The 13,907-nt window shown below is 38.7% G+C and overlaps 1 protein-coding gene across 11 annotated transcripts in view; it reads right to left on the bottom strand.

Moving 5' to 3' along the window:
- Positions 1-13,907, bottom strand: part of SLIT2 (slit guidance ligand 2) — a 271,791-nt gene that overhangs the window by 51,578 nt on the left and 206,306 nt on the right. For all 11 annotated transcript variants that reach the window (XM_075420615.1, XM_075420617.1, XM_075420616.1 and 8 more), the window contains 5 exons: positions 10,730-10,804; positions 6,362-6,505; positions 4,786-4,929; positions 3,474-3,640; positions 2,501-2,633 (listed from right to left, as the gene is read on the bottom strand). In XM_075420615.1, coding sequence (XP_075276730.1) covers positions 2,501-2,633; positions 3,474-3,640; positions 4,786-4,929; positions 6,362-6,505; positions 10,730-10,804 — 663 coding nt within the window. The remainder of the gene's footprint in view (positions 1-2,500; positions 2,634-3,473; positions 3,641-4,785; positions 4,930-6,361; positions 6,506-10,729; positions 10,805-13,907) is intronic.

Here is a 13,907-nt window from a genome sequence, read left to right as displayed (position 1 = left end):
AATATGCTAAATTGCATGCTTAGACACTAATTAAAGCATACAAAATTGTACACAAATGAGTTTTCAGTCACAGTCAGGGTTCCACTTGCAATTCCAAAAGTATCTCTCTTTAGCTGCTTAATTTTACATTGCATTGATGCTCTTATATTGTCAAATTGTATTTATTAGGCCAGACTATATTTAATTAAGACATCTTCTATTCAAGAAAAAACAACACCACAAAAACTTAATGAAGTTATAGGTTTATATAACTGTATGGTAATTTGAGTTCTTAAATAATTTGTCTTCTTTAATGACTACAGCCTTTTGGATGCTACTAAGCACCAAACTAGTGGTGGACATTTCACAATCTGCTGTGTAATACCAAATGGTAAAACAGCAAAACTCTTTTAGTGACTTAAGATACACAGTTATGGCGTCTTCTGAAAAAATACTACATTAATCAGTCATCACAGAACATTAGTCATATTAAATACTTGCCAAAAGGTTTTTTTCTTGTCAATAATTTGTATCTATTTCTTCCAACCTGTTATGAGTTTGCGTGGCAAGGTTTTGGTACTGAGGGGGGCTATAGGGGTAGCTTCTGTGAGAAGCTGCAAGAAGCTTCCCCCATGTCTGCTAAAGCCAGCACTAGCTGGCTCTAAGACGGACCCATCGCTGGTGAAGGCCAAGCCAATCAGCAACGGTGGCAGCACCTCTGTGATAACTTATTTAAGAATGGGAAGAAAAAACAACTGCGGTGAGACAGCAGTTGGAGAGAAGAGTGAGACGATGTGAGAGAAACAACTCTGCAGACATCAAGGGCAGTGAAGACGGAGGGGGGGAGGAGGTGCCCGAAATGTCGGAGCAGAGAGCCTTCCCTTGCAACTCGTGATGAAGACCATGGTGAGGAAGGTTGTCCCCCTGCAGTCCATGGAGGTCCACGGTGGAGCAGATATCCACCTGTAGCCCATGGAAGGGACCCCACACCAGAGCAGGTGGATGCCTGAAGGAAGCTGTGACCCCGTGGGGAGCCCGCACTGGAGCAGGCTCCTGCCAGGACCTGCGGACCCATGAAGAGAGGAGCCCACGCCAGAGCAGGTTTGCTGGCAGGGCTTGTGACCCCATGGAAGGGACCCACGCTGGAGCAGCCTGTTCCTGAAGGACTGCACCCTGTGGGAATGACCCACGCTGGGGCAGTTCGTGAAGAGCTGCAGCCCCTGGGAAGGACTCACATTGGAGAAGTTTGTGGAGAACTGTCTCCTGTGAGAGGAACCTTCATGCTGGAGCAGGGGAAGAGTGTGAGGAGTCTTCCCCCTGAGGGACAAGGATCGGCAGCGACAACGTGTGATGAACTGACCGCAACCCCCATTCCCCATCCCCCCGTGCCACCTGAGGGGAGGAGGGAGAGAAATGGAATTGAAGCTGAGCCCGGGAAGAAGGGAGGGATGGAGGGAAGGTGTTTTAAGATCTGGATTTATTTCTCACTATCCTACTCTGATTTGATTGGTGAGAAATTAAACTCCCTTTTCTCCCCAGGTTCAGTCTGTTTTGTCCATGACGGTAATTGGTGAGTGATCTTTCCCTGTCCTTATCTCGACCCTCAAGCCTTTCATCATATTTCCTCTCCCCTGTCCAGCTGAGGAGGGGGAGCGATAGAGTGGTTTTGGTAGGCACCTGGCATTTATCCAGGCCAAACCAAAACACAAAACCTCATGACTTCTCTGATCAAGATTCAAAACAGATTAATAACATAATTTTTAGGTTTATATTTTCCCCTTCACAGTAATTGTAAATTGATGCATCTAGTCTTATGAGTAGCTTATTCAGTTATTATCTTTAAACATTACGTGAGATAGCAAGTTCTTTTTTGTATCAATGTTACTGTCCATCTGCATATTCAAATTATATCTTTTCATAAAATGCAATCTTAACCATTTCTCTCATACAAAAATGTATCAAGAGATTAATACAATATAGCAGATTGTACAAGACTGCCTATATGAAAAGTAACACTTTCTATTAAACCAGTCTTCCTGAAATATCACAAAAACATGTTTATTATGAAAATAAGCACACACATTAATAGATTGGTTTTTTTTTGCTTATTCATGTAATTGCATGTCTTCCTTCCTTCCTTAACAGTGACCACAGATTGATCAGATTCACTCTTGCCCATAATTTAACCCATTGTAACATGATATCCATGGTCAGTTATATGATGGTTTAATGTTGGAAATGTAAATTCTGAGAGTGATTATGATTTTATATACATATATTTTTAAAGCTTTTCAGTAACAAAGTTCTTAGAGTGTTTTGGGACTTACAGAGCATTGGTAATTTAAACTTAACCTCAAATTTCTCAAGATACTATGCAAGTCTTCATATCTATAAAGCGGTATATAAATAAACTTCAACTGATCTATGGAATAAAATTCATTTTCTTCTTCCCTCATTCTTGAACTAGGTGATATATATCTGACATTGATATTCATAAAAGGGAAAAAAGTGTGTCACTTACAGTTCTGTTACATCTTTTGGAATGCCTTTAGGCAAAGCTTTTAGGCCTTTGTTGCTGCAGCGAACTACTGTGTCTAGACAAGTACATTCTGCCGGACAGCGGGACAGTGGAGAGCAGCTATTGTCATCATTTCCTGGTTAATAAAACCAAAGAGATTCTAAGCTTGCTATACAAATGTCACTTCAGTATTAGCAATAATATCCCACCTAGAATTCCTATAAGCAAACATGATATTTCTACATTAAATGTCTCTAGATAGGGAAAACATTAAATCATGTCTCTAAACTATCGCTCCAAGAATTTACATTTCAAGTGACGCATTATTTAGTATGATGCTGTTTTAGTAGGTAAAAATGCTGTCTTATGGAAATAAAGATCATTAAAGAAAGAACAAAACTTAAAATGAAAGATAATAAAGCAAAATACATGTTCATTTTCAAAATTAAGAAATTATTAAGAATAAATAGGGTCTCTGAAGAGAAGTTACAGCCTTGAAAACTGACAAACTAATAATGCAATAAATGGAAGCATGTGTGAGAGAGACGCAAGACAGCAGCCATCTTTTTTTAAGCGTTGAGGGGAATTCTGACATTCAGGAAGTCACAAACTAGGCAAAATGGCATGTTATTTGATCAAGTAACCTGAAAGAGCTCTTGGTTCAAGCATCAGCATTTGAAAATAGTCTCATCAGAACTACAACATTTGATCAATTTATTTAATTTTTATATTATGTCTACATTATGGTTTACAGTAGTGAACATAGGCAAGAAAAACTTTGGAAAGCATATATACAATAGCTGCATGCTTGTTGATCATCCAAAAATGGGTGGAAGATTTTTAAACTGATGCAGAAACTTAGCGTGAAGTGCACATGAAGCTATTTAAAGCATGACACTTTTGGGATCTATGGGAATCACGCAGCTATACGTATGAGACCTGAAATTATAAAACATTCAAATATTAATTTTCTTACCATCATCACATGTAAAATCCTGAATTGCCACATCCTGGATGGGAATCTCTTTAAGGAAGTAGGGTTTTTGGCAGCGCGGGTTCCCTGTCACAATGCGTTTCTTCCTTAGCCAGTCTCCAAGCCATGCAAGATGGCAGTTGCAGTTGAAGGGATTGGCCAAGAGGTTTCTGAGAATGACAGGAAAGATTACTTCAGATGAAACCACTTTTTCATCCTAAATGTTCTATTTCTATTTTCAAAATGCTAAGCTTAAATACCATTCTTCAAACAATACTATGTACAAACCATAGGTGAATGCTGTAATTTAGGCTCTGTGTGGCAAATCTTGATATAACTCGTTTAGAAATAATTTAAAACTGTCAAAGACCTGACTTGTTGTCCAGCTACTCTGTACTGACAATGCAATAATTTCATATAGAGATGAAGGCTGATTACTTTACATTATTAGCTTTAACCTGACAACAGCTATTCCATTAATTTGTCATCTCAAGATTTCCATCTTTTATTTGCTCCAGAGAATAAGTTTCCTATCTGAAGTGACAGCTAAGTTGATTACATGCCAGTTATAAAAATGAATTTACTTCTAGAAGCCTCAGTACTTTTGGCATCTCCTTACTTCAGCACAAACCTATCGACAATTCCATTATTTATAAACATGCCATCCTTAATATGCACAAATTAGTCACTTGGTGCGAAGTGTCACTTTTTATGTAAAAAGGGGATTAAGTACTTTCCTGAATGATGCTACCTACAAAAAGCATTTCTTCAGTAAACTCAGTGGCAGCTTTGCTCACCATTTTCCCTTCCCTTAAATTATATCACATTTAAATGAAAAAAGGGATGCTTCTTTTTATAGAAAATGAGACTGAAGCTTCATTATAAAACATGTATGAACTAAGATTCTCAGTAGGTTGAGGAAATTTAAGATAATAATTGGATGGCACAGTGCAGAAAGACAGACAACATGGTGACTTGAGCAGCTGCGATCATGCTATGCCTACCCAAAATGTGTTATTCTACCCTGGCTCAGATCAGTGGGCTTCTGCGAGAGGGGCAAGCCGGACATTTTTCTTGCCTTCTCAGGCACTTCTCAAAACCAGTCTAATGATGCATCAAAGGGCACCACGAAAACATACTCTTCATGCATCCAGGATGGTCCAGAAAATAAACTTTCTCAGAAATCCCTCTATGAACTCTTTTTTCCCTTAACTTTACCTCACAGTGTGAAATTATACAGTAAACCATTAACAGAAACGTCCCCAAAATATAACACGTTTAAATTTGGGCAAGGCAAAACACGACCGTGACTTACAAAGTAGAGAGCGAGTGCAGCGTATCAAATGAGCCGGGTGCCACGGTGGTGATCTGGTTGTCATAGAGCGAGAGCAGGCGCACTGAGCTCAGGCCCGTGAAGCTGTCGTTGCCCACACAGCTCACACGGTTGCTCCTCAGCATCCTGAGAAAGGAAGGATCAGCATTTCTTAGCTCAGCCCGAGCAGGGGCTGAAGTGGTGGCCCGAGCAAGGGCCGAGAGGTGTGAAGCCAAAGGGATGCCTACTGGCAGCAAAACCACAAGTGCAGCGATCCCTGGGCTGCCTGTCCCCTCACTGCAGGGACTGAGTGCTGCATGCATGGAGGGGACTGAAAACAGAAATATTGGTAGGCAAGTTCCACAGAGGCAAGGGGTGTTTCCCCTAAGCACTTGTGGTTTCTTTTTCTTCAATACCAGAATCAGGAGTTACCAGTTTGTTAATTGACAATAAATTGAATTGATTGAGATACGCCAAATCGGAGATACCCAGCAGTCCCCTCTTCATGACTCCAAGCCTAATGACTCCAGAACTGCTGTTTACATGGTACAGAAGGTTGTACCAGCTGACCTCCTCCTGACACCCTGAATTTTCTTAGGATAAATTCTAGAAACCACTTCCACTACATTCTCAAGCATTTCAATTAAATGAAATCAGGCTACCCTGACTCCTCAGCATGACTCTAAGATTTAGTAAGAATTTCACAATAGTGAGCAAGAAACACCTATTTTGTAAACACCTATTTCTGTAAAACATACGAGCTTTGAAGTTTGCTGTTCTGCTATCTGTCCATCAATAAATGAAGATTTTTTCCCCCATGCTCTTGTCTAAGAATAGCTGCTTCTAACAATTTTAGAAGCTTTAAATGCAAAATTAGAAAGAGTAGGCCTGATCTATTAAAAATACTTAAGGTCTATGGACAGCTGAAGCCTCAAAGACCATTTGCTCTGCTGATCAGGACAGGCTCTCTGAAGAAGGCCAAGAAGCTGTGGATTGTATAAACAGCTTTTTCTTTGAGTGGAAAGAGCTAAACTGCCTTCATGGAAAGAATTAAATGTGTTCAGGTCATAGTGCTTTCACTCCTCCCATCACTGTTGAAATGACATTAAAATTACTTAAGAGAGAGTTATTTCCCACATTTCAATATCCACCAGAATAATTTTTTCCTCTAGCAAAATTCCCAGTAATGGTTGAGCTGAATTGAATCAGACCCCATTATGTAAAATGTGCAATTCCCATGCAAAAATCTGTTACTCTGAAGCAGATGATTATTCCCATTTCCGTTTCTGCAGTTGGATGTCGGCCCATTCTCAACCGCTTAATCGTTTTAGAGGACTCATAATTTCTGTAGTCAAGTAACCACAACGAAAAATTTCAGCTACATTATATCCAGATTTAATAATTAATGAATTCATACAATGCATGATAACTTTTTGTAAAACATGATCAAAACCTAAGATTTACTTGAAGACTCCATAGCTAATCCTTCAAAATCAAGTTGTTCAGGACAGACAGACTATTTATTTAAATAATACCTGGCACAAAGGAAGAATAAAAACATCCAAACAATTATACTTACAGTGTTTTGAGGCTTTCTAGTCCTTTGAACATTTTGTGTCGAACACTTTCCAAGCGGTTGCTAGTGAGCAACAGTTCATTCACACCAGAGGCTCCATCAAAGGCTCCTTCTTCGATATCTGTAATCTTGTTATTGCTCAGGTTTCTATTACCCATTAACAGAAACACAGAAAAACATGTTTACTTTTTAAAATACCCTAAATTAACTGTTAAATGCTGCAGACTGCATAGATTTCGAGATACTGAGTTATTGTGTAAAAGCAACGGATATGTTGTTGAAGTTCGAACCAATGAAAGCAAAATTCAATGCCCTGCTAACCAAAGAAGTAAAGATTTATAAAGCAATCTTTGGAAGATGTTTTTAAATAATGGCAATTACCCAGTCCATGCTGCTGCCACACAAGAACATCTTTTCATAATTTTGAATCTTGTCACTGCCTGTATGTTTTTTCATGTCTCCAGTCCTTGTAGCATTATTAGACAAATTAATAACAAAATGATGCTGTATGAGTAACAGCACAACTAACCACTCTGATTTCTTTATTTCATCTCGTTAGACACAAATATAAGAAAACAGCATTAACAGCAACATATGCAAATGAAATGTGTGAATATAAACAGTGAATGAAATGTTAATCATATTTGACATTAGTTAAAAAGGAGAGTTTGTAAGCAAAATAGTTCATTTATCTGCAATTCACATGCAAAGCAGATCAAAATGTGGGAAAATGACCTAAAATACTGCCAAAATAATTCGTGTTTATGGTTTGTAGTTGAAATATGGAAATTACATCCCAAATGAGTAGTAGCTGTGCTATGTATACAAAAGCATACATACACAACAACATACATTTTCTTAAAGACTTTTCATGTTATTCTTGCCTCCTTTTTTTTGTTTCATATAGCTATTTATACACATTACAGAAGTCCACATCCACACACTCAACAGCGTTAGAACACACTACTGATTTTTAAAAAGCTCTTAAAAATGCTCTGAGCCAACATAAAATCAAGCGAGGCTAAAAAATTTTTATTTAATGGTGTTGGGAAGAAAATCAAACATTATTTGATGCAACTTCTAGAACAGTATTTTAGTTGTTCAAATCAAGAAAGATACTATTTTTAGAGCAAAAATTCATACACTTGCCAGAATGAACTGCCATTATCTAATACACAGAAAACAAGGACCTGTGGTCTAATCTTGACTGCTGACTACTCATCTCCAGCCTAGCTGTAATTTAATGTAAACCTTGCCTGTGATGAAGGATACAGTCATAGAATCATTTAGGTTGCAAAGGGCCTTTAAGATCATCTAGTCCAACCATTAATGTAATGCAGCCAAGTCCACCACTAAACCATGTCCCTAATCACCACTGTTACATGTCTTTTAAACAACTCCAGGGATGGTGACCCCACCATTTCCCTGGACAGCCTGTTCCAGTGCTTGAAACCCTTTCTGTGAAGAATTTTTTCCTAATATCCAGTCTAAACCTCCCCTGACACAACTTGAGCCGATTTCCTCTTCTACTATCATTTGTTACCTGGGAGAGGAGACCTACACCACCTCACCACAACCTCCTTTCAGGTAGTTGTAGAGAGCAATAAGGTCTCCATTCAGTCTCCTTTTCTCTAGACTAAACAACCCCAGTTCCCTCAGCCGCACCTCACATGACTTGTTCTTCAGACCCTTCACCAGCTCTATTGCCCTTCTCTGGACATGCTCCAGCACCTCAGTGTCCTTCTTGTATTGAGGGGCCCAAAACTGAACACAGTACTCCAGGTGCGGCCTCACCAGTGCCGAGTACAGGGCCATGATCACCTCCCTACTCCTGCTGGCCACACTATTCCTGATACAAGACAGGATGCCGTTGGCTGCCTTGGCCACCTGGGCACACTGCTGGCTCATGCTCAGCTGGCTGTTGACCAACACCTCCAGGCCCTTTTCTGCTGAGCAGTTTTCCAGCCACACTTCCCCAGGCCTGCAGCATTGCATGGGGTGGCTGTGACCGAAGTGCAGGACCCGGCATTTGGCCTTGCTGAATCTCATACAGTTGGCCTCAGCCCATCAATCCAGCCTGTCCAGATCCCTCTGTAAAGCCTTCCCACCCTCGAGCAGATCAACACTCCCACCTAACTTGGTGTCATCTGCAAACTTACTGATGGTGCATTTGATCCCCTTGTCCAGATAAAGATACTAAACAGAACTGGCTCCAGTACTAAGCCCTGGTGAACACCATTTGTGACCGGCCACCAACTGGATTTAACTCCATTCACCACAAGTCTTTGGGCTCAGCCATCCAGCCAGTTTTTTACCTAGTGAAGCGTATGCCCATCCAAGCCATGAGCAGCCAGTTTCTCCAGGAGAATGCTGTGGGAAATGGTGTCAAAGGATTTACTAAAATCTAGGTAGACAACATCCACAGTGATTGCTTTCATTTAGTTTCACAGTGGTGCTGTTCAGTCTCCTGGAAGGTGCTGCACAAGACCAGAAGCAAGAAACTCATTATTTCTCATCTTAGTTGGCTTATCCATGTCAAGTCCTTAGTTTCCTAAAGTCTTATTTGTTCCTGATACAACACAGATACTACTTCACGCACTTCACAGGGATATTTTAAGGATTAACATTGCATAGCTAATCAATGATGCAGTACATACACATACTTTATGACTGATGAACCATCAAATCAATTAAACATTTAAGCCCAAATTTTTCAATGTCATCTGTGTAGAAAAACCTTTGTACCTATTTGAACCTCCAGGAGAAATACGAGCTCCACAAAAATACAGAATTCACTCGTATTGGTGTCTCTGTAACACCACTACCTCGCTTCTTTCCAGCCATGCTTAACCACTCACTGTAGTATTCTCTGAACTGAAGAATCTTGTAACAACTGATAACTATATTAGGATGTTACGGAGCAACATTGCTAAAAATGTTAACTTTTCATTAGCATTTTCTCAATTTTGTCCTTCCTCAATTATACAGATTTCAAAGCTCTTAGGAGTTCCAGCAGACAGCTACACTGAGACTGATTAATATTCTTCCTTTTTTTTTCTTTTGCCTTGAACACCTCCTCAACTAAAAAGCAGCAACTACCTTTAGATGACACGAAATATTTACCAACCTGCTTTTATAGCCTGAAAATGTGTAATTACTGACAGCATATTCCCTTTTCCTTGTTTTTCTTAAATATGAAGAACTAATATATGTTTGTGCATGTATAAGTATGCCACATCAAGTATTTTATTTATTTCAAAAGCACTCTGTAGCTGTAAAAAGTGGTAATCTGAGATCCTTGAGGAGTGAAGAACACTAGATATTTACTGCATAGCACTGGAACTGCTGTGCCAGACATTCCTACATTCTTTTTTTAAGTATCTTACCCCAATCCAAAGTGGCAAGGTGTACTCAAGTGGACAGGTGAAAAGCAAAGTTGATTTTTGTGCTTTTTTTTTCTTTTTTTTTTAAACTTTATTTACTAACTGAAAAAATCAGTAATAAGTATTTAACTAATTTTGATCATGCCAGCTGCCAGCAAGGATCTGTATAAGGCTAGCAGTAGTTGAAGTAATACTGTTGCTCCCCTTGAGATTTTAGTCACTAGTAATGTAGACTGATCTTTTACAAATGGTAGTAACATGATGGCCACAAAGCACTGCATCATTTTCATTAATCTGATCTATTTTTGCTTGCATTTTTCTTCGCTTCATATTTATGTTTGGATTTAATCCTGAAAAAACTGAGCACAAAGTCACTAAGTCTAACTAAATGATCTATCCTCAAATATGTCTTTTACATAAGCAAAAGAAAAGCTTTTCACAGATTTATTTTTAGTAACAACTGCAAGTGGTAAGATTATAAACTCCTCTTAGAACATGAACTGTGAACATGGACTTACACGGATGAGCTATCAAACCATTTTTTTTCTCAGTCATTTAATTTTGATATTCCCCTCATCTAATGACAGTTTAATGAAGCACACAATCAAAGGCATGTCCTGAATGTGCTGAACGAGGCAAAATTGCCTGGTTAGAGAGCAGTACAGGAAGTTACAAAAGATTGCTGGAATCTTTTTTGAGCAGCCTATACCGTGAGCTCCCTGCTGTGGCTGCATAACAGACCAGCTGACTGGACACTGCAGACCAGGTGCCGGAGCTACACACCATGAGAAGTTGTTGCTGACAGTGCCTAGTCCCATAGAGAAAAGCTGCCAACTCTAACCTGCTTCAGTGATTTATTTAAACCCATTCTCGATTTTTGATTAGAATATACCGCATCTTTGACAGATAAGAACTAAGAAAGGTGGAGAAACGCAGCAAGGAGCTAATGTGCTATCTGAATAGACAAGGTCACCGAAGTTGCACTTACATTTTCCGCAGCTGAGGAAGTTTCTTAAAGATTCCAGTAGCTTCCAGGACTGAAAATTCATTGTTATTTAGTCGCCTATAAGAAATGACATCAATTTCGAAAAAAATATATAGGTATTGGTACAGAATGTTCCACACTAAGTAAACTTTTCAGACTGATTTAACTGAATAGCTGGTGTTTAACTAGTAGCTGAAGAACAATTCCATGTATACTGACATTTCTAATTCTGATAATTCCTGTGAATAAACATTCTCATTAGTTAAACTTAGGCATATATGAGACATACAGAATCAAAGGCAGATCACAAAATATCATTCAACTAAAACTGCAGAGAAATATAAGAAGATGTTTTTAATTTTTCTTTTAAAAGAAGAAAAAAAAATGTAACTAAGGAAGGATTCCATGGCAACTTATAAATAAAATTCTTTAAGAAGTACATATAAACCACTGAAGATTAGTTTACTGTTCTTTAAAGGATATCAGGTGGGGTCTGCCAGACATCTGGACGTGCTCACAGAACACTATTTACAAGAATGAAATAATTACTTTATGCTCAATCCTTCTTTGGATAGGGACTGAAACACACTGTATAGGTCTTCCCAAGAATTTAAAAACACTTCTCTGACCATGGTTTATCTTCAGACCACTGCACCTACATGCACATATATTGCTTAAGGGAGAATTAAATGCTGCTTTGTAACACTACAAGAAGTTCTACAATAAGCAACACATACTAGCTGGATACTGATCTTTCCTGCCTAGGTATCAAGGCTGTTCCAGCATGTATACTTTTAGCAGCTGCTAGGTTAGGGGACCATCTATATTTCAAAAAATATCTGCACTGATCCAGTATTCCCTATTTCCTCTCTTGCAAAGAAAACGGAAATTATGAGTCTTAGATTCTTTCTGTGTTTTAATGGAGTCATCTTATTAAGGAAAGGAGTCTGTCCAGCTTTTATTTAGAGATCTTAAATAGGAAGGAAAAGAAATGACTGACAAGATCACCATGAAATTGCAAGACAAGATTAAAAAAAAACCCTAGAAAATAAAAGAAAGCTGCTCATTCATCCTTCCTTCCTGCTCATTCTCAATGATAGCCAGAAGGGAAATTAAGGTTGTAAATCTGAAGGTATGGCTGTACAATAGTTTCTGCACAGAACCAAACTGACAGAAGAGAGGAAGAGTTTTTTGGATGTAGACGGAACATTTGTATACCACACTGAAGTACCAGTAACATGAATTTCAAAAGATGTTACCACCTCTGAAAATCAGCTGAATGACAGTGTGACTTTTAGTGGGACCATATCAAACAAATTTTTGCACACGGTCAATTAACAAAGTTACTTCCTTGTTGTAAACAGCCTTTTCCCCCTGTCCATAGAATCACAGAAGCACCAAGCCTTGATAAATGCTGACATTTTCAAATACTTTTCAAGTGCTATATCATCTAGTAGAATGACTTGTTTGTGAAAACATTTATTGATTCTAACAATACTTCCTTGCTGTGCTCTACTGCAAACATTTCTAACCCCACTGAAAAAGGCAAACAATTCAATTGTTTCCTCTTTGCAACAAACTTTTATATATTAAAAAGCATATCTTTTGTGTCTCCCTCAAGTTTTCAATGCATTTCATCGCATTTCACACAAATGCATTCAATCTTTTCAATTTTTCCTCAGAAGTCTTCTTTTCTGGATGATTCTTGTTCTCCTTGAAATTTTTTACAAGTGATTCATATGCATCTTTAAAAGTGAAGTCGTCAACACAGTTTCCCAGCTGATGTTTTACTATAGCTATGTACAGTAAATCAATTATTTCACGTAACTTGCATACTCCTGAACATACATCCCAAAATGAAATTTGTAGCAGTGCCCAATAGCACTCCTTCATCTTTAGTGCGTATAACAACACCACCATAGCCTGTTATCTTGAACTACTTGGTTATTCCTAAATCTTGTATTTGTGGTGCTAATTAGTCCTACCTAATGTCATATGTAGAATTTAAATTTTTATTTTATTTAAACTAGTCTTAGTCTACTATCAACATTACAGAACAATTTTAAGAATTTTCCAAGTGTTTTGAAGATATTCAGTGTTTGAGAAGTTTCTCCATACTTCTTTATGATGGAAAAGAAGCATTGGCTGAATCACTGTATTGTGTTTGGTTCAAACTGTATCAAAAATCATATTTTCTCTCTAACTTTGTGTATATAGTGATATCACAACTCATGTATCATCACTTAGGGTAGATCCACAAATAAAGGGACATCAAGAGTTACAAATTACCAGTTTGTGGTGAGAGGAATGACCACATGGATCACATGGCATTTCCATGGCTGGAGATTTCTTTAGATCTGGAATTGTTAAATAATTGTGCAAGACATTTTCATTCTATTATCATAGTAAGTGATACCACACACAGAGGAATCCAAATTATTACAGATTATTTGAAAATCAAGAGATGTGCTGATCTCCTCCTTCTGGATCTTAATATCACTATTTTCTGAGCCCAGTGCTCTTTACTGGTAAAGGCAATAATGATAGTTGTTGCCTGTAAATCACTGGATCATGAAAAGGATCTTAAAAATACTCGTATCTGGTTTATTCAAAGAAAAGTACCGAAATGTTGTTCTCAAAACAAAAAAGTAAACAAAGAAGCATTTGATGATATCTAAATATTCTGTTTCTTGATTTTTTTTTTTTTTCCCATTTTATTAACACAGTGGGTAAGATTTTACATGTTTTGGTACAATAGCTGAACCTTTCTGGAAGTCTGTGTATTCCAGTGATGTTCATGCTTTCGAAGACTATCTTGTTTGGATCTGGTATTTTATCAGATATTGATAAGCGAATCTCCCCCCAGCCTCCCTCACCGGCCCAGTTGCCCTTAAGCAACAGATATGGGGCTCTGGAATGTGAGGGACCGGCCACAGAGGATGTGGGTGAAGGTGAGGCTCCATCCAGGGGGTTGCCCAGGACAAGTCAGACAGTCCCAAGAATTACGACTGCCTCAAGTAAGAAAAAAAAGGAGGGTCATTGTCATAGGTGATTCCCTTCTGAGGGGAACAGAGGGCCCGATCTGCCGACCGGACTCATCCCACAGGGAAGTCTGCTGCCTCCCTGGGGCCCGGGTTAGGGATGTTGCAAAGAAACTCCCTGGTCTGGTGCGGCCTTCTGA

Source organism: Opisthocomus hoazin, chromosome 5, assembly GCF_030867145.1.
Source record: "Opisthocomus hoazin isolate bOpiHoa1 chromosome 5, bOpiHoa1.hap1, whole genome shotgun sequence".
In the NCBI taxonomy this organism is placed as follows: Eukaryota; Metazoa; Chordata; class Aves; order Opisthocomiformes; family Opisthocomidae; genus Opisthocomus; species Opisthocomus hoazin.
Note: the sequence above shows the minus strand (reverse complement) of the source record. Positions and strands in the feature narration are given on the sequence as shown.